Consider the following 18,915-nt stretch of genomic DNA (forward strand, 5'->3'; position numbering starts at 1 on the left):
GGTCAGATCGTCAACGAGCAACGGACAAACGCTGCCGTCCTAGCGCGGGGCACGAGCCACCTTAGAAAAGCAAAGAGAGCCGTGTGCACACTGTGGAGGCATCGAACCCTTTTTTTTTTTTTTTTTTTTTTTTTTTGGTTCTCGAAAACTTGCAAATGTGTTCGACGGCAAAGCTTGGCAGACTTCTTGCTACCATCATCTCGAGCGTTGATCGAAGCTAACTCGCACAAGCGGCCCAAGGCCCGGTCCGTATGCCGCCATGTCGAATGCAGGACCATCAAAGCTGTCTTTCGGGCTGAAGCCTGCAAAGGTTGCGCTATCCGGTGCCGCAAAGCCAAACATTGCACCCTCAGCTTTAGCATTCGACGATGCAAGCGATGAGGACGAAGACGACGGCTCTGCAGGACTGACGTTAGCGTCAGAAAGTCGCCGCAAAGCAAAAGAAAGCCGACCAAACTTTCACGGCGTAGCACCACCAACGCGCACCGAAAAGAAGAAGCAACAAGAAGCCGAACAGCTCGACGCATCAGTATTCGACTACGATGGTGTCTACGATACGATCAAGGATGCCGAACGCAGAGTCAAACAGGCTAAGCAAGCTGAGGATGAGACCAAGAAGCCCAAATATGTCGATGGTATACTGGAGTCTGCCGAACAGCGCAAGCGAGACCGTTTACGAGCGGAAGCACGCATAATTCAGAAGCAACGGCAAGCGGAAGGAGATGAGTTTGCAGATAAAGAATCGTTTGTGACCAACGCATACAAAGAGCAACAGGAAGAGTTGGCAAAAGCGGAAGAACAGCAGAACAAAGAAGAGACGGAACAGAGAAAAGCGAACAAAGGCATGGGCTCGTTCTATCGGGACATGCTCAACGAAACCAATGCTGCCCGAGATGCAGCTATCTCCGCTTCACTGGCCGCTCCAACATCCTCGATTTGGTCTTCCACATCACAGTCACAAGTGAACAATGCACCTGAGGAAAGAGAATCACGAGAACGCACCGACATAGACCTAGCAAACGAAGCAAGATCCAAAGGCCTCGAAGTGGAGCTTAACGACGACAACCAAATCGTCGATAAACGCTCTTTACTCAGTACAGGTCTCAACATCGTCTCTAAGCGACGCAAGACCACCGACGACACCAAAGCAAACTCTACAGAAGGCGAGAGTAGAGAGTCGAGAAGAAAACGCGATCAGAGGCGACAAGAAGAGTATGAGGCAAAGATGAACAGGGATGCGCACAAATCAAAACGGAGCGCATTGATAGAAGAACAGATGTTGGAGCTGGAACGCAAGAGAGCGGCGGAAGAGGAGGAGGCATTGCGGAAGGAGAAGGAGAAGGTGGATGCAAAGCGGAATGATACAGAGGCGATATCGCAGGCTAAGCAGAGGTATTTGGAGCGTAAGAAGCAGCGATTGGCTGCTGTTGGGCAAGGATCGAGCTCGTCTTAAGCACAACGTCCATCCGTTGTTTGCATCTGTCAATTGTATTTGTACCGTGTCACATCCAAAGCATCGCGCATTATGATGGTACCCATGAACTATGTGTTGCTGATCGATGCAGAGTCGTATGTACAGAGGACGGAATGAGAGTCGACAATGTTGAGCTGAACTAGTAGTCCTCCGACTCGTTAAAGAAACCAGAGTAAGTCATGATCGTACCGTAAACAAGACCTCCACCAGCGATCGACATCCAGCAAGCCGTTGGTGCGATGACACCAGCATGTGCCAGTGAGAGTGGCAGCGCGAAGCCAGAAACGATCATAACGCCGGTCATGAAGTTACCAAAGTCGAGAAAACCGCTGTTGTAGTCTGCTGAAAAGTCGTCCGCTCCGGCGCATCGTGCGCACATGCTGTTGGGTAGCGGTGTCAAGACATAGATGAGTGCGACGAGAAGTGGAAGCCAGTTGGACCAGAGTGCGCAGGAGAGGATGATGAGGAGAAAGCCCAGGGCTAGCACGAAGGAGAGCAGGATGATGGCTGTTGTCAAGGAGGGTAGGGACCAGATAGCGTGATGCATGGTGAGCGTTTACTCTGATAGCGAGCCAGTCTAGCAATGGGAGCTCTGGACGTTGTGCTTACTTTTGAGACCTGCGGCCATGATGAATCTATAGATGCGGTCCGCTTTTCGTTTGTGAGGGATGGATAGCTTTGGTGGACCGGAGACGCTGGAGGTTGGCTGCGCGTGTATCGAAGCGCACGCAGACGCTCTTTGAAGGACAGGCAGATACCTGGATGTTGTCTGCTAAAGCCTCCGAATGCCAGACAGAGATGTTGAGCGTGGATGCGGGAATGTGTTGCTGATGATGACGAGAAGGTTGCGGTAATGCAGATTGAAGCTTGATGACCTCGAACACCCGACCTTACACAGCTTCGCGAGCAGTTCTCTCTATGTGGAGCGAAAGTGTCTCTTTGGTCTGTGCGTATCGCCCGGTTCGAAGTGATCGAATACAAAAGTGATTCTTCCAGATTGAACCATTTGTATTGCGGAGCAGGAGAGGGGCAAAAGCTCAGAGGCAGCACAGCGCTTTCTTCTTTCGAAGCGGTCATAAAAAAAGAAAGAAAAAAAGAGTCGGATTTTTGCTCACAAAAATTAGGGAAGAAAAAAACAAAAACAAAAAAAAAAAAACCAACCATGAAAAACGGAGAGGCTCACAAAACAAGGCAGCAGAGCGCGACGTTCAAGTTGCGTGCGTGTGTGACACTTTTCCAGGCGCGGTGTCGTGAGGCGTGACTTTATGACTTTCTGACGCCTTTCCAAGGCGAGGAGGGCCTATATCAACGGTGAGTTATCGCCCTTGACAACGCGTGAAAATTGTAGGAAAAGGAAGCAGAGAAATTGAGGAAAAAAAGGAATGTTAAATTGCCTAACTCGAGTGAGTCGCTTGCGAGCTCCCAGCCCTGGCCGGTCGAGCGTCGTATGTAAGCGAGGCGGAATGCGCGCGAGAACGAAATACAAGAAGCGATATAAGAACTAATGAAACGTGAGATGTGAAATGATTGTAAAACGGGTAAGGGAGGGAGGGAGAAACTTGACGAAGCGCAGCATGGAGGCAAGCGCGACGAAGAGAAGGTGATGGAGAAAAAGAAAGAGAGGAGAGCGAGTGAAATGGATTCAAAGATTGCGACGAAATGGAGTTGCTGCGCGTTGGTCACGTGCGCCTTCGCTCACCATTGAAAAGTGCGCACCTATCCATTCGCACGATAAGACTTCTGAGAGAGAGAGAGAGAGAGAGAGAGAGCTGTGTGTGTAGCCTTCTTTCTCTGCATTGCGCAGTCACAGTTGGGATTCTGCCCAAGAGCCGAGAGAGTCTTTCGAGCTTCGCGCTTTGGCAGTGAGCGTTAACAGATAGAGAAAGGTCGAATTTGACTCGAACTGCTCTTCGTCTTCATCATCATCCGCAATCTCTCCACCTTCCGCATCTTTCTTCACCTTCAACACCAGCCATCGCAGCAGCGACTCGATCTCATCAGCGTTTTATCTCTTCGCCGCGCTCGTTCCTGCCAACCTCTCTACGACTCAGTTCACGGCAGCAGCATCGATCAGATCGAACTAGCATCTACGCTCTTACCTCGGAACGACTTTCGACAACGGCCACACCCAGCACTGTCGATCGAGTCGGCTTTATTCTCAGTCCGCTGACCTTCTATCCCATCGACCAACCGCAAAGCGCCCCGCGCTGATCACCGTCATCATACCATCACTCTTCTCGCTCTCGCTCGTTCGCTGACCGGTGTCCGAGCTCAACGCCTCCGTCCTTGAGCGGTTGCGTCTTTGGTCTTTGTTCGTAGCAGCCAGACCCCATCATGGCCAAGAGGACGGCTCCTACCACCAACACCACCGGTCCGGCGTTTCCACCGCTTGGACTGGTGGTCGGTCCAGGTGCACCAGCTGCCGACTCTCTCAACCATGGCTCGCATTCGTATTCACATAGCGCCAACCATGCGCCCAGCCCACCACCACCACCAGAGACGCATAATGCCGCCAACGGTCTACCACCAGCGCCGAACAAATTTGACGTCAGCCAAGCTCAGCAGTGCCGATTACAGGATGCGTATTGGTCAGATGAAGAGGTACGTCGCATCTTTCATCCCTTGCTCCTCACAGACAGACACCCCCGCTCCCTCTTTTACTGACCCTTTCTCCCTTCTTTTCTTCCATTCAATCGCTCGTCGTTTGTGTGTAGGAGGACATGGACTGCCCATTGTGCTTGGAAGAGATCGATCTCTCGGACGCCAACTTCAAGCCATGCCCATGTGGATACCAGATCTGCCGATTCTGCTGGCATCACATCAAGCAGAACTTGAACGGAAGATGTCCAGCATGTCGTCGCAAGTATTCGGATCAGACGGTAGAGTTCAAGCCCATGACTGCTGAAGAGATCAAGAGGCTTACACAGGCAAAGAAGCAGAAGGAGAGGGAAAAGAAGGAACTCGAGTCCATGAACCGCAAGCATCTGGCCAACATGCGTGTAGTTCAGAAGAATCTCGTCTACGTCGTCGGTCTCAGCTCTAAACTCGCCAAGGAGGAGCTTATCCCTACCCTGCGCAGCAACGAGTACTTCGGACAGTATGGACGCATCTCCAAGATCTTGATCAGCAAACGGAATACCGCATCCAAGCTTATCATGGGAACTTCCGAGACAGCGCTTGGCGTCTATGTCACATATCATCGCAAGGAGGATGCCGCAAAGGCAATCGTTGCTATCGACGGCAGCAAGGGAAGCGACGGCAGGATCATTCGAGCGAGTTACGGCACCACCAAATACTGCACCACCTATTTACGCAACTTGCCATGCACCAATCCAGGATGCACCTACCTGCATGAGCCTGGAGAGGAGGCCGACAGCTTTACGAAAGAGGATCTCTCCACACTGCGTCACGCCGCCAAAGACACCGAAAACAAGGTCAAACCAGCTTCCTTGGGCATTACACAACCGCCAAAGCGATCCGACTTCTTCAGCAGCGCAGATGCCGAGTCATCGGCTCTACCAAAGACAGCTTCCTGGGCGTCTGGAAAGCCCATGTCGGCTGCACCTTCGCCTGCGTTGGTCATTGTCGGTAGTCCCTTCCGCGATTCCGACATGCCACCGTTGTCCGCAAGCTCAGCATCTGCCCTGGCAAGGAAAGCAAGTTCGCAGAAGCCATCTACCCCGAAAGCCCAGAAGCAATCTTCGACCTCAAAGAACAAGCTTGCTCTCGCCAGTGGTCGACCCGAATCTCCAACTGTACTTGGCACCGATTCGCCCATCACATCTCGGCCGTCTTCTCCTCTGCCTGGCAAAGCACAGCCCACATCGACGGCAGAGGCTAATTCGACAACATCCACAGCGACATCACGAAAAGAGCAGAGCGCTTCGGCAACTCCGAAAGCGGCAGGGACCGATTCACCACTACCTCCACCTCCCGGATTTGCCAAGGCTTCGCCACCTCCAGGTTTGGCACGGTCCGCATCGACGACAGATTCTCGACCGACGACACCACAGACCGAGAGCGATCATCCCAATTCCAACTACCAGCCTTCCTCGAGCGCTCAAGCGTTGCTCGACGACATGCTGCAGAGACGAGAAGCAGAGCCAGAGATCGTCAAGCCCAGTCCATTCCCCGACTTCGACGATGCTCTCTCGAGCTTCAAAGATGGCGACTTTTCGTTCAACTTGCCCGCTAACCAGCAGCTTGCCAACAACGACGGACCCTCCGAGCTCACCAGTGCTTTCACAACCTTCAGTCCGTTTGGTGCGCCGCCCGGTGTTTTGGCTGTTCATTCCAGCCTCGTGACCGCTGGAACGCCCCCTCCTGGTATCGTGAGAGCACCCAACCGCAGCTCGACTGCTTCTCCGGCTCCTCTCAGCTACTCAGGCTCGTTTGATCCTTTTGCGCCTGGCGCTGGAGAGACGATCAAGGAGGATGGCAGCTCGTTCGGTGACAGCCCTTACCCGAGCTCGTTCAACATCACCGATCAGACGAGGAGGATGCTGGGACAGGACAGCCATGTCGGTGCAGGTTTCGGCGGCGGCAGCATCGGTGTTGGTGGTATCGGCCAGGAGGACTCGCTCGAGACAGGACAGGATGCATCCAAGCGTGCCTCGCGCTTCGACTTTGCCAAGCGAAAGGAGTCTGACTCCTTCATGGGTGCTTCGCCTTTGCGTACAGAGCTGATGCAGCAGGGCTTCCGCGATGGGGACAGCTGCGGAGTTGGAAAGGATGCCACCAGCCTGTTGGGCAGTGTCTTTGATCAGGACAACACAGCTGATCGCTTGAACGGACTTGGAGATGGTGGAGCTTCTGCCGCAGCAGTATTCGGCTTGAACGGCGGACGCGAGTCTGGTGGATTCCCGGGTATGGGTCTCTCGAGGCCACCCCCCGGCATTGGTGGTCCTGGTGGCTTTGGCAGTCGCTTCGGTACCAACACGCCTCCTCCCGGCATCTCTGCTCCTGCCAGCCGCCAGCAGCAGGCTTTGCTTGCATCGTTGCACCAGCTCGGAGGTAGCAGCCTTGGTGGCAATGCATCCGATTCGCTCCAGCAACAACAACAACAACAACAACAACAACAACAGCAGCAGCAGCAGCAGCAGCAGCCCCAGCTCACCAACGGTAGCGGTGTCAGTTTCCTCGCTGAACTTCAGCAGCAGGCAGCCCAACGAGCTCAGCAGCAAGCGCAATTTGCATCGGGTGGCAGGGATCACTCTGAGCAGAACCGACTCAATGGTAGTGGCAACGGCAATCCCTCGGACCCCTTGTTGGCTCAGCTGCTTGCAGGACGTCGCACAGGCTACGGTGGTCAACAAGGCTCTGGATCCGACCTGCCTTTCAATGACCCAGCCATCATGTCGATGACCCGTGCACAGGTTCAGGTCGCCCAGCAACAACAGCAGCAGCAGCAGTTCGGCGGCAACCGCTATGGAGGTGGAATGGGAGGCTTCGGTGGCTCTTTTTCGCCTTATGACCAGCTGAACAGCGGCAATGCTGGATTTGGTGGCTCTGCTCCTCAATACGGCGACCACCAGCGGTTTATGCAGCAGCAGCAACAGCAGCAAGGTCAGGGTCAAGGTCAAGGTCAAGCCTCGCCGTATCCGAACATGTCCTAATCTCGACCTCATCGCCACCACTTGTTCTTTTCTCACTTTCTCGTCATCGTCGTTGTTTGTCTTCTTTTTGTCGTGTCTCAATCAATCATATTTTACATTTTGCTTCTGTTTTCAATGTGCGAGTTTGAGCATGACTGTGTGTGTGTGGTGGGGGGTTCTTGCAGAGCTGATCTCGTAGACTAGCGCTGCACAGGCGATCCTTATGACAGCTTTCGAAAGGATTGTGTGGCGCATATGGTTGATTTTGATTTGAGCACATATCTGTACAGGGAGACAAACAAGGGAAAGAAGGGGGAGAGGGGAAAGTGAAGTGGCGAGAGTGGGAGTGGGAAGTGGAAACGAAATCAAGCGTGGGCGGCAAGCGGAAAACATGCATCGAAAGGCTTCTCGACATCAAATCGGTTCATTTCCAAAACAAGTCCGCTTCTCGACAGCATCTTGCTCGTTTGACCAACACCATCTCTTTCTCCTCAAGGAGGAGCACCTCCTCCACCACCGCCGCCGCTCATCATTTCCTTCATCATGTTCATCATTCCACCCATTCCACCCATTCCTTGCATTATTTGTTGCATCGAAGGCATCCCCCCGCCACCTGGTCCTCCTGCACCACCGCCAAACATGTTCGCTAACCCTCCTAGTCCTCCTAATCCACCCATTCCGCCCATTCCACCCATCCCGGCTAGACCTTCTGGGATGTTTCCTGATTGAATCTGCTGCAGGAGCTTTTCTCGTCCACCTGGCTGTCGAAGTTGAGCTTTGATATCGGGAGGGAGTGCGTTTTGCATCTGCATAACTTGTTCTCTCGACATTCCGGGGGGAAGCATACCTGGAGCTGGCATCTTGCCCTTTCCTCCTGCACCTCCCATACCCATCTGACGCAAGAAGCCATCCTTTCCTCCCATCTTCTTCACCATTGACCCTACCATTCGGTATTGCATCAAGAATTCTTCGACTTCTTTGACGCTTGTACCTGACCCACGAGCTACACGACGAGCGCGGGCGGTCATGCGAACTTTCTGCAGAGGTTTCTTCTTTTTCTTTGCCCTACCAGCCGCAGTGGAGCTTTCTGCAATCGCCACTTGCTTGCTCTCCACCGGTGCAGGAGGCTTCTTTGAACGGATGGGAGCATAGAACAACCTTCCATCAGAGTCAAGTTCCTCGGCAGTCATAGCATCAGTAATGAACATCATCCTCTTCATCTTCCCTCCCGCCGCTTCATCATCCCCTCCTGCTCCACTCAACATTTGGCCCATCCCCGGAATCATCCCTGCGATCTTACTCAACGGTCCCATCCCCATAATATTCGACAACTGCTCCCTCCAATCTCTAATACTAAACACACCACCCTCACCAATCTTCTTCAACATCTCCTGTTGCCTCTCTTGCCCTCCATTCATCTGCATCTCTTCCATCTTATCCATCAATCCACTGATATCTCCCATACCCAGTAACTTGGAGATGAAAGGTTGAGCACGGAACGGTTCGAGATCAGCAGCGTGTTCACCGGTACCAATGAACATAATGGGTGTGGAGGTAGCAGCGACGGCGGATATTGCTCCACCTCCCTTTGCGTGTCCGTCGAGTTTTGTGACGATGATGGCACCGTAGCCAGCAGCTTCTTTGAATGCACGGGATTGGGCTTCTGCCGCTTGACCGATGTTTGCATCGAGGACCATGATGGTAAGGTCGGGGGTAACGGCGACGTCGATTTCGCGCATCTCGTCGAACAGTTCTTGCTCCTGTTTGTGACGTCCGGAAGTGTCGACGATGATTACTTCGAATCGGTTTTGTTTGAAGGAGGCTACACCTGCAGCAGAGATGGCGACAGGGTCGGTTTCGGTGTAGGATCCGTAGAAGGGGACGTTGATCTTGCTTGCGTTCTGTTTCAGCTGATCAAAAGCACCTGCTCGGAAAGTGTCTGCGCAGACCAAACCCGTTTTGAAACCTCGCTTTTGGTAGTACAGGGCCAATTTGGTACACGAAGTCGTTTTACCCGAACCCTGCAAACCTACGAACATGATGACATTAGGCTTTCCCTTCTTCGGCTTGAAGATATCCCCTGGGCCAGCATTGCTAGAAGGAACGACAGCACCCGATTCATCGTCTGTTTTCGTCTGGCCATGAAAAGGATCTACAAGAGCAACGAGATGGTCGAAAACGGCTTTTTGAACTCGTTGACGTCTTTGTGTGTCGGTCCAGTTGGCGTTTGCTTTATCGTTGAGTAGAGCTGTAACTTGAGCTTTGACCCGAGAGCGGAGGTTGGCGACAAGTTTGACGTTTACATCGGCTTCGATGAGGGCATTGCAGACGGATTTCAGGAGTTGGTCGATGGAGGCAGCATCGACGGTGGGGACTTTGGAGAGATCTTGGAAGGCCGAATTGATCCGACGGCCGAGATCGGAGAGAACCATGCTAGACAGAAGGGAGCGCGCGAAGAGGTCTGCGCTACTACTTGATGCTGCTGCTGATGGTGATGAGGGGGGAGTGAGGTGCAAGGTATTCGCCGCTCGATTCGAGGTGTGGGGTTCAACGAATGAGCGTGCAGCGGCCACCTTTTGCGGACTCATAGAGTGGCTGAGGTCACGTGGAGGTCGATCTCGATCTGCCCGATCTGATTAGAGATGTTGGTTATGGTAGCCTAACATTACAGAAATTTACGGCCTCCACCTTGAAGTCTCTCTGCACAGTTGAAGATACATCGGTATTGTCAAGAAATAATGTGTTAGATCAGAACACTCATGATCGGGGAATCGGGAAGACACCAAGCGACAAGGAGGATGAGATGGATGCAAAACTAGTGGGGGCACATGCAACTTATGCTCGAGGGTCGACACCATGGCATGCAGGAGGTATGATAACATGACAACGGTAATGAAAGGAAGATACATGGCACATGGGCATGACTCGAGAGAGTAGGCTTAGCTGGATGCCAAAGCATGTATATATACTCCTGTCTAGTCGTCACTTCCTCATGGAAATAGCAGCACTTTTTGTGAAGATCCACTTGCTTAAGTTGAGCGCCTGACTGTGGCCTTACTAAGCGGTGTACCTAAATTCAACTTGCACGCTTCTCTTCTCTCTCTCTCTCTCTCTCTCTCTCTCTCTCTCGGCAGTGCGTTGGCAAGCCAACAGACATCGACCCACAAGAATCTTGGCCACACTACGATACCCTGATACACTTGCGGCTGTGCGATCTATACTCGACTGCGTCCTGTTCATACCACACAAAGGCTGGATCGTGAGGGATGAAATCATAGACACAACCCAAGTCGGCGGCAGTGACTAACTGATGTTACAGTTGCAATCGGCTCGTCTGAGTGAAGTGCGATGGTGTGCATGTTGTGACAGGGAGATGTTGACAGGGAGATGATCGCCATGCTCTGTACGCTAGAAGTGGATGCGATCTGTTGAGATAAATGACGGATGGTAGGAGGTAACTTACTTAGGACAGCAGGTGAGAAAGGCGACACAAGAAGAATCGGCGGGGCTGTGCAATCCGGATTGACTGTCGAGCTTTGGCCGCATATCAGCACTGCAAAACTGATTTCTCCCAAGTCGGCAACGATTCGAGCTTTCTTGCTGCACTTTTCGGCACTGTCGGCCAGTCCATCAGCCGGTCTTGTACAGAGTAGTACCAAGCAGATCACTCGATGCTATTGATTCTATCGACAAGCTTGTAAGGATGCGTCAAGTGCAGGAGGCTGTTGAACTCGAGAGAAAGACCCTTTTTGGCGAATCTGCGAACAATCAGCCAAAAAAAAAGTGTCAAGTCAGCAGCACTGCCCGTCATCCTTTCTAATGCTGCTTGTGCTTGTGCTTGTGCTTCTGCTTTGGCTTCGCACCTTGGCTTCCCTCCCCCTCCCTTCCCTCATCTGCTGACTTTTACCCATGCAGACCCAGTCTCAAACGACATTGCCGCTCTTCATCTGGTCCAGCTCGATCCTTTTGTGTCAAGATGAGACTTTCCTCCAACATCCCCTCCTCGGACTCGTCCAGCTCAGGCAGGCTCGAAGACGAACTTGCCAGGATCGTGCATCAGATTCACAAGACTTCGACTATTCTCAATATCGCCAACGACTCTGGCATCTCCTTCTCCGGCCAGGGAAGCAGCGGCTTGATTGCAAGTCCAGTCCGTCAAGCGACTGGAAGCTCAATAGCTAGCACTATCACACCTGAATCCGCACCCGCTCGGTCTGATACTGTTACATTGGATTCTTCCGCTCCTGCACCTTCAGCCAGCGCAATCGTTGATCCTTCTCGCAACAACCGTCCATCTGGACTTCCGATCCTTGCTACGTTTGATACAAGCTCTCCACTGCCGGGTAGTGCCAATGTCGTAGATTCACCTTCTGTTCTCAAAGCGAACGAGCCTTTCTTTTCGGAAGCAGCAGGTCCAGCCTACTCTCTCTCGCCATCCTCTTCTCAAGATTTCGAGTTGAACGCGTTGTGGGATAGCCTAGCAAGAGAGCTCAAACCCATCGCCGACATTCTTCGCTCTGGACGACATCGTACACCTCTCGGCACCTCCCGATTGCCCGCAGACTGTGTTTCAGCCCTCCAACTCTGGCTTTGCACCGGATCCTCACCCTCCAAACAGCCTCCTAACAGCCACGCTCTCGAAGCGGCAATCGAGATCTTCCGTGTCCTCGCCAACTTGTGCATCGATCACGACGCAAACCGGTCCTTGCTCGACGCACTCAACGCCGCCCCCACCGTCCTCGCTGCCGTATCTGCGGTATTGCGCAAACAAGAACAGTCCCGCTCATCGGCGCTGTTCTCGGTCAAGATCCTCACTTTCCTCCGAGCAGCGATGGGTGCGGTGCTGAACATGCAGTTGGAGCATATCGCTACAAAACAGTCGCTTGCGAATGCAGAGTGTATCCGGGTTTTGACGAGGGTTGCCTCGCATGAGAGGGTGTATCTGCCGCATGTGTGGGCAGAACCCTTGACGGTGGAGATGGAAAATGATGCGGAGGCGGTGGGGAAGATGAAGATGGGTGCGACTGTTAGTAGTTGGGCGTGGAGAGTCGTTCAGGAGATATTTGACGATGCCAAGGAGGAGAAGGAGGGAGATGTTTCAACGCCTTCGGATGAGGAGGATGAGGAGAGGGGTGGTTTGGGGGGGACGAGGGATGTAAGAGGGATTCTTGCGAGGAAGTGTTTCGATGAGTTGCTTCGTCCGCTTTCGTTCTATATTCCGAAAGAAGAGGGGAAGGAGGGAGAGAGGAGGTTGGAGTTGGATACGGATGATGTTGAAGAGTTGGTGGATTCGGATGCAGAGATCTTGCAGACTATTGGGGGGTTGTTGGAGACGTGTGCTGTTGAGGAGCATGTGTTTAGGCAGCGTGCGGTCAGAACTATGGACAGCGAAGGGGAGGCTGCGGCTAAGACTTGGGGTTTGGATTCGTTGATGTCATTCGTTGAGCGTGCTCAACTTCCCCGAGAGTGGGTAAGGGACTTCCCCTCCAGCAACGAGGCTCAGTCAAGCGAAGACGCAGCCGCAGCCGACGAGATGCGAAAAGCTTTCGGCTCGATCAAAGCTTCCGCCGCACGCGCAGTCGTCGCTATCTCCGGAGATGATTCCAACATGGTCATCCTCTTCGATTCAGCATATGGCTTCATCCATCGACTCAAAACCTGGATTCGATACGATCCCAAAACACGCGACGATCTCGTCAGCTGTGGAATGCTTGCTCTCGGCAACCTCGCTCGAAGCGACGCACACTGTCTTTCTCTCGTACAAGAACACGAACTCGCCCCCTTTCTCGCGGCACTGCTGAGGGATGCGGATGATATCAAAGTAGCACACGGCTTAGTTTCGCTGCTGAAGAACCTTTCCATTCCGGCCGCGAACAAAAGGGTAATTGGCGAATTGGGGGTGGTGGATGCAGTAGTGAGGTTCATGGGTAAGGATAAAGATATGGTTCAACCGTTGCAGTTTGCGACTGTGGGGTTGTTGAAGCATTTGTGTAGTGGGGTTGGGGAGAATGCTGTCCGTCTAGTGGAGGGTGCGGGGCTGAACGCGGTAGTGGATATGATTAGAAGAGTGGATGATGTTCCGACCAAGATGGAAGCGACCCGAGTCCTGGTCAACGTCGTCAAATCTCTATGGAACTCGGCATCTCGTCCCAGTTCCGAGCTTTCAGAGGAAACCCTCTTCTCAGCAAGAAAAAAGTTGGTGAGGAGGGACGTAATCCAATCGCTAGCAGAAATGGTCCGCACTTCACCCAAATACCCCGTTCTGGTCAACGAAGGGATCATCGCCCTTACTCTCGTAGGAAGCGAACGGATGGGTGCGGAACTCGTCAGTCTCTCGCTTCTTACCAAACCTACCAAACCTACCGCCGACGAGGAGGAAGACGAAGAGATGGCTTCTGATAGCGAAGCTGCTGCACTACGAGCGCCGAGGCGAAGATCAACGGTGGATAGTTCGGCTTCTACTTCTTCGCATCCGCTGCCACCACCTGCTTGTGCATTGGATATGGTGAATTTGGTGCTGGCAAGGAGAGATGCTAGGATGCCTCCTCAGTTTGCGAGCAATGCTTGTGCTCTGGCTATTAGTCTTTGTCGTGCCACTACCGCAATTGGAGAGGGGGAAAGTAGGGGTGCAGTGGGACAAGAAGCGGTGAAAAAGTGTCTAACACAGACGAAACCGGTGTTGGAAAGGTTGAAGGATTGTGGTCCGATAGAGGCGCTTGCTGCTGCAGCAGAGGCGCTGGAGGGGGTTTCCCGTGTCACAGCCAGCTAGCTCTTATAGGCGATCGATCTGTAGGGATATTAGTTCATCATCATCAATCAACATCATCCCATTGCACTTTCATCCGTATTGCTAGTCAGTGATGAGCGGAGGAAGCATTGTGTGAAAGAAGCGATCTGACGACAATCGGGATCTTGATTTCCTCAAGATCTCTCTCTCAGACTTGTGAATCGGCGGTTGTCAAGATAGCCTCTGAATTCTGGCTCGAAATTTGGCAACCTGCGCATCAGGCCTCTAGAACCGTAGTTCATGCTCCGAGAAAATGGAAATTAAAATGCATTTTCGAGAGAGCAAGCGCTGCCTCGGATCGGTGCATTATCGATTTGATGGATTTCCTCCAAAAAAATCCCCTTGTTGGCTAGCATCGCGGGTTGCGAGCTTTCAAGTTCGACGCCAACAACACTCACTGCTATCATCACCACCATCACTTTCTTGCACGCTCCTTTGCTCACACCATCACCACCACTTCCAAGTTCGCTTTTTAAGGAAGCATCGACAGTGCATCCAAACGCGATCCTTCCGCCTCCAACAAGCGCGACTGCGCTGAATCCTACCGCGCTTTACTTCACACCCACTTCACACCCACTTCACACCCACTTCACACCCACTTCACACCCACTTCACACCCACTTCACACCCACTTCATCACTTCGCTGTCCATCAAGACCAGCCATCATCTCATCCGAAGATGTTGTTGAAACTCTCATCCACCTTCCTCCTCGCACTCGCTGCTGCCACCACCAGCGTTTGGGCCCAAGACGAACGCCTAACATTCCAAAACGTAACCTCCATCTACGGCACCTGGTCTTCTGGCTCCCAAAATGTCACCACCGGAATCGAGTTTTTCAACCCCGTAACTCAATCCTTCACCCTCCCTGCCACTACCGGCATTTCCTACTCCTTCACCGATAACGGCTATTTCGAAGAATCCCGCTATCAATTCGCCTCGAATGCCGTCACCAACCGTTGTTTCAAAGCCTCGCTAATCTGGCAACATGGAACCTATCAATTCCATTCAAACGGCTCCATCACACTCCAACCTTTCCCTGCAGATGGATATATTCAGGTTCTCGATCCGTGTGGAGCGCAGACGAGCAGCATTTATCACTATGCGGAGTTCGAGTTGATCAGCAGTTGGTATAATTATCAGGACAACAGTCCAGGGTTCAAACCAAAGGGAGAGGCTAGCTTTGCGCTGCAGATGATGGCATTCGACGGCTCCAAACTTCCCCTAATGTGGCTTAGAAACAGACCACCGAACATGCTCCCAACCAAACAGCTTTTCCAACAGGTGCTGAACGATGCTGGTGCCTAAAGATCGCAACTTCACCCTAGCTCCAAGGATGGGTTCTTGCACCAACGACTCAGCCAATACGGACTTTCTCTCTTCGATTCTATTCTCATCTCTCTCGCATATCTTCACTCTTGTGTTTTACGTCGTGATCGCATTCTGCTTGGTTTTTTTTTTTTTTTTTCTCTCTTGTTTCCGATGACTTGTGCTGAATGCGTTGCGAGGTCTGTGGTTGCGGTTGATCGAAGAAGCAACAAGGGCAGGCACTAATGGTGATCTGATTGTTAGTTTCGGAGTAAGTTGGTTCTCACATGCCAGCATCACAGCATAGCAAGTCAAAACGGTTGACAGCGAGAGGATTGCATTGCTGAATTCCGCCTCACCGAGCTGAAAGCGTGTCCATGATAAGCTTGCTTTCAGGGTAAGGCTTACTTGTCTGCTTGCTTCCAAACATCTTCATCGCCAGTACTTAGTGGTGCAGTATTCGCATTCGCTTTTGTCTTTCCCCCTTCGTCCTCATCATCCTCATCATCGTCGTCAATAGAAAACAGATCCTCTCTCCGCCTCGCATTCCCACCAAGACTCGAACTTGCTCCACCGAAATCGTCCACGGTATCATCCCAAATCTCACCACCACCAAACCTAGCCTTTTTCTTCCCCCCTATCCCGCTTCCCCCGCCCGCTCCGGTTTGTTTCAGACTAGACTTCAACGCTCCCCCTCCATCTTGCATTCTTGGCATAGTCTCCAATTCCTCCTCTTCATCTCCTTCCTCCAGATCCAAATCGCCATACTCCTCGCTATCCAGCGGAGCATATAATCTCTCTAACTCCCTCCGCGCTCTCCACCTTTTCTCGCCATGCCAAGCGAAAAACAATCCTCCTCCAGCCCCTAGTAGATTCGCTACTATGTCACCTAGTTGAAAGACTTTATACGGCAACATACCCTGAACTATTTCGCTTCCCACCCCTCCTACTACGAAACAGGTTATTAGTGTTAGAATCAACGATGCGTTTCGCCAGAGGTACGAGGAACGGGCTGACTCGTCTACGTCCCATATTAGGTAGAACAATGCAGTGGCGAGGAAAAAACAGATAAAGTGGAGTAACTTGTCGTTTATGGATAAGAGGAGCGATGCTGAGGGATGGAAACCAAGTAATCCGAGCAAGATAAGGACAAAGATTGTTAAGAGCAGGATAAACGGACGGATCCGGAGTGGAAGTAAAGGTGGGGTGGAAGGAGAAGAGGAAGGAGGGGTGGAGGTGAGGCGGACTGAGCGCAGAAGGAGAGATTTCAAGATGGATAGACGGGAGGATGGTGGGGTTGGAGAGAAGGGGGAGAGCGATCGAAGGTCCGAGATGAAACGGGGCCAGCCTGAGGTTGTTTCCAGACGAGGCATGCTAAGTGCACTGCTAGCCGGTATATAGGCTGCTTCGAGGTTGGTAGCAACGGTGGATCGGTGGATCGGTGGATCGCTCGACTTGCGCTAGATGAGCCCTTAAAGGTTGTACGTGATAGGTCCATACGCGACGGGAGGGTGAGGATAGGGTGAGGTAACCGGGAAGAAGATAAGATGCAAGTGTGTGTGCAGTGTGTTGGATTCCGAGTGAATCTTCGGAAGACGGAGTTAGAGAGGGTCAAAGCGCCTGACAGCCAAGAAGCGCAACTCTTCTGTTTTGAAAAACGCCTCAATATAGCGCAAGTCAGGCACAGGGCTTTCTCTTTGCCTAACTAATGTGTATAGGCTTCAGGGACCTCCTCCTCATCCTTGCCTTTCGAACACCGTCTCTCTCATACACGCACACTCACCAGCAGAAGAGGTTCTACAGTACGCGGCAGCTTAGAGTTCGTGCACCCTAGAAAGCCAAGAGGAACAAGCGCTTCACACACCCTCTCTCGCTTCTGTATCTCTTGTCCTTAATTTGCTCGGGTGTATGGAATTCGCTCGCCTCTGCACCAGGAGAGCCAAAGGCGAACTTACATACTGCAGCTCTCCATGTGAACACGCAAGTTTCCGATCCGTTGTAGTTCCACTCGACCGAGTAACGTTGTAAAGTCACATTTCATGGATAGAGTCCAGCCGTGGGAAGGCGACTACTCGCGTACTCTCTCCTTACACTTCTCTTGTTGCTTCTGAGGATGTCAGGTTGAGCATGGCATCCCTTCACCTCTTTTGACATCACAAAGGCCCCACAGAACCTATCGTCTTGTTGAGAACCGGATCTAGGTCCGATCGGCGATCTGAGCTCAACCTCACACCTATACACACACACACACCAAAAATTCTTTCAAGTATGTGCGAGTGTCAGCATTGGAAATGTCCATTAAAGCATTGATGTTGCCGAGATGGTCTAGTGCTTGATCCCCCCAGCAGCCCCAATTCCAACCCCATCTCCTCCGGCTCTCGCTCCATCACCCAGCGTTGAACTAGGTATCCCAGTCGAACAGTAATAGGCCAAACTAGAAAGTGCTCTTCTTCGTTTCACGCCCAAAAGCAACTGTTTCACTGCTGAGGGAGGCTTTTGCTCCTTGTATTCTTGTTTCTCTGAGAGTGTGTTGTGCTTTTCGGAATGGTAGTAGCTGTGGTTGGTAGTGAGGTGCGAAGCAACTGGAGAAGTGTCGTAACTAACGAGTGGGGTGTTTGGTGTTGATATTGATGTTGGCGGTTGATTGGAGCTGGGAGAGTATGGGGAAGACGTGTATGATCGGTACGACCCGTGGCCTGGACTTCGGGTTCTCTTACTTGTGCTAATGGGAGAGGTATCTCCGGGAATGGGAGGAGGGGGAAGAGGCATACCACTAGCAAAAGCACGGATCGGGGTCATGGCGGCACTTCTACTGACCCTCCTCTCCCTCTCCCTCTCCCTCTCCCTCTCCCTCTCCCTCTCCCTCTCCCTCTCCCTCTCCCTCTCCCTCTCCCTCTCCCTCTCCCTCTCCCTCTCCCTCTCCCTCTCCTTCTCCCTCTCCTTCTCCCTTGGATCATCTTGCTTGCAACCTGTGGTGTAAGCTCTTACCCTACCACCCACCCTCCTCTTCCCTTCGCCATCTTCCATATTCCTCGCTGCAGTCCTGAACGCCTCAACTAGCGACTTTGCAGGCAACGAACCCCTATGTCCTGCCCTCGACGATATCGTTGGTCTTCCTGAGCGCAGCCTCCACCAACCCCCAAGCTTAGTCTTCAACCCTTCGTCCAATCCCAAGTGTCTAGCGTTGAGCATCACACTCTCCCATCTTACTTTGCCGTTCTCCATTGCGCAAGTGAGTCGGGTGAAGTCTCCCAAGTAAAAATATTCTACGAACAGGTCGAATACGGTAGGATCCGGTAAAGGAAGTTCGATACTCGGTAGATCTTCCGATTCAGTTGAGCTGAGCGAGGGAGAGGATAGAAGGTGAGACAGGGCGGAAGATTGGACGATAAGAAAGTCCTTATGTAGTCTATACAATCTGCCTTCCGATCTAGGAGGACAGAGGGGGCATGAGGAGGGGGAGGTTGTGGCTGGTGGTGCTGATCCTCGTCTGTTCTCCGCTAGATGGTGGTGGGGAGGAGAGAATCGGATGCTTCGCAGAGTTGACCGTTCGTGTTGGTCAGGTTCGAGTCTTCGGCGCTTGACATAGCTTTCCCCTTCGATGCTGCCTTCACGAACATGTGATGAGGGCGGGCTTCTTCCAGTGGAAGCCCGCTCAACAAAGTGACTCGTGGAAGGACCAGCAGAATTCGGCATCGACGCACTCGTCGCTCCAAACCTCTGCCCCTCTTCGCTAAGTTGACGATGTGAACAA

General features: G+C 52.3%; 7 protein-coding genes across 7 annotated transcripts; 4 read left to right on the plus strand and 3 right to left on the minus strand.

Annotated features, from left to right (window-relative positions):
* Positions 1-259: 259 nt before the first annotated feature.
* On the plus strand, positions 260-1,453 carry UHO2_03366 (uncharacterized protein; the record flags this gene model as incomplete). The annotated part of the gene is made up of 1 exon (XM_041558281.1): positions 260-1,453. The coding sequence occupies one exon, from the start codon at positions 260-262 to the stop codon at positions 1,451-1,453; it is 1,194 nt and encodes a 397-aa protein (XP_041414215.1).
* Positions 1,454-1,613: 160 nt separating this feature from the next.
* On the minus strand, positions 1,614-2,102 carry UHO2_03367 (uncharacterized protein; the record flags this gene model as incomplete). The annotated part of the gene is made up of 2 exons (XM_041558282.1): positions 1,614-1,981; positions 2,084-2,102. 2 exons carry the CDS (start codon positions 2,100-2,102, stop codon positions 1,614-1,616), a joined length of 387 nt encoding a protein of 128 aa, XP_041414216.1.
* A 1,706-nt stretch (positions 2,103-3,808) lies between these two features.
* On the plus strand, positions 3,809-7,089 carry UHO2_03368 (uncharacterized protein; the record flags this gene model as incomplete). Its single annotated transcript, XM_041558283.1, has 2 exons — positions 3,809-4,075; positions 4,189-7,089. 2 exons carry the CDS (start codon positions 3,809-3,811, stop codon positions 7,087-7,089), a joined length of 3,168 nt encoding a protein of 1,055 aa, XP_041414217.1.
* Positions 7,090-7,559: 470 nt separating this feature from the next.
* Positions 7,560-9,500, minus strand: UHO2_03369 (putative SRP54 - signal recognition particle subunit; the record flags this gene model as incomplete). The annotated part of the gene is made up of 1 exon (XM_041558284.1): positions 7,560-9,500. The coding sequence occupies one exon, from the start codon at positions 9,498-9,500 to the stop codon at positions 7,560-7,562; it is 1,941 nt and encodes a 646-aa protein (XP_041414218.1).
* A 1,544-nt stretch (positions 9,501-11,044) lies between these two features.
* Positions 11,045-13,837, plus strand: UHO2_03370 (uncharacterized protein; the record flags this gene model as incomplete). Its single annotated transcript, XM_041558285.1, has 1 exon — positions 11,045-13,837. One exon carries the CDS (start codon positions 11,045-11,047, stop codon positions 13,835-13,837), a length of 2,793 nt encoding a protein of 930 aa, XP_041414219.1.
* Positions 13,838-14,534: 697 nt separating this feature from the next.
* UHO2_03371 (uncharacterized protein) lies at positions 14,535-15,161 on the plus strand (the record flags this gene model as incomplete). The annotated part of the gene is made up of 1 exon (XM_041558286.1): positions 14,535-15,161. One exon carries the CDS (start codon positions 14,535-14,537, stop codon positions 15,159-15,161), a length of 627 nt encoding a protein of 208 aa, XP_041414220.1.
* Positions 15,162-15,565: 404 nt separating this feature from the next.
* Positions 15,566-16,534, minus strand: UHO2_03372 (uncharacterized protein; the record flags this gene model as incomplete). The annotated part of the gene is made up of 1 exon (XM_041558287.1): positions 15,566-16,534. The coding sequence occupies one exon, from the start codon at positions 16,532-16,534 to the stop codon at positions 15,566-15,568; it is 969 nt and encodes a 322-aa protein (XP_041414221.1).
* Positions 16,535-18,915: the final 2,381 nt, after the last annotated feature.

Source organism: Ustilago hordei (assembly GCF_900519145.1).
Source record: "Ustilago hordei strain Uho2 genome assembly, contig: UHO2_contig_05, whole genome shotgun sequence".
Classification (NCBI taxonomy): Eukaryota; Fungi; Basidiomycota; class Ustilaginomycetes; order Ustilaginales; family Ustilaginaceae; genus Ustilago; species Ustilago hordei.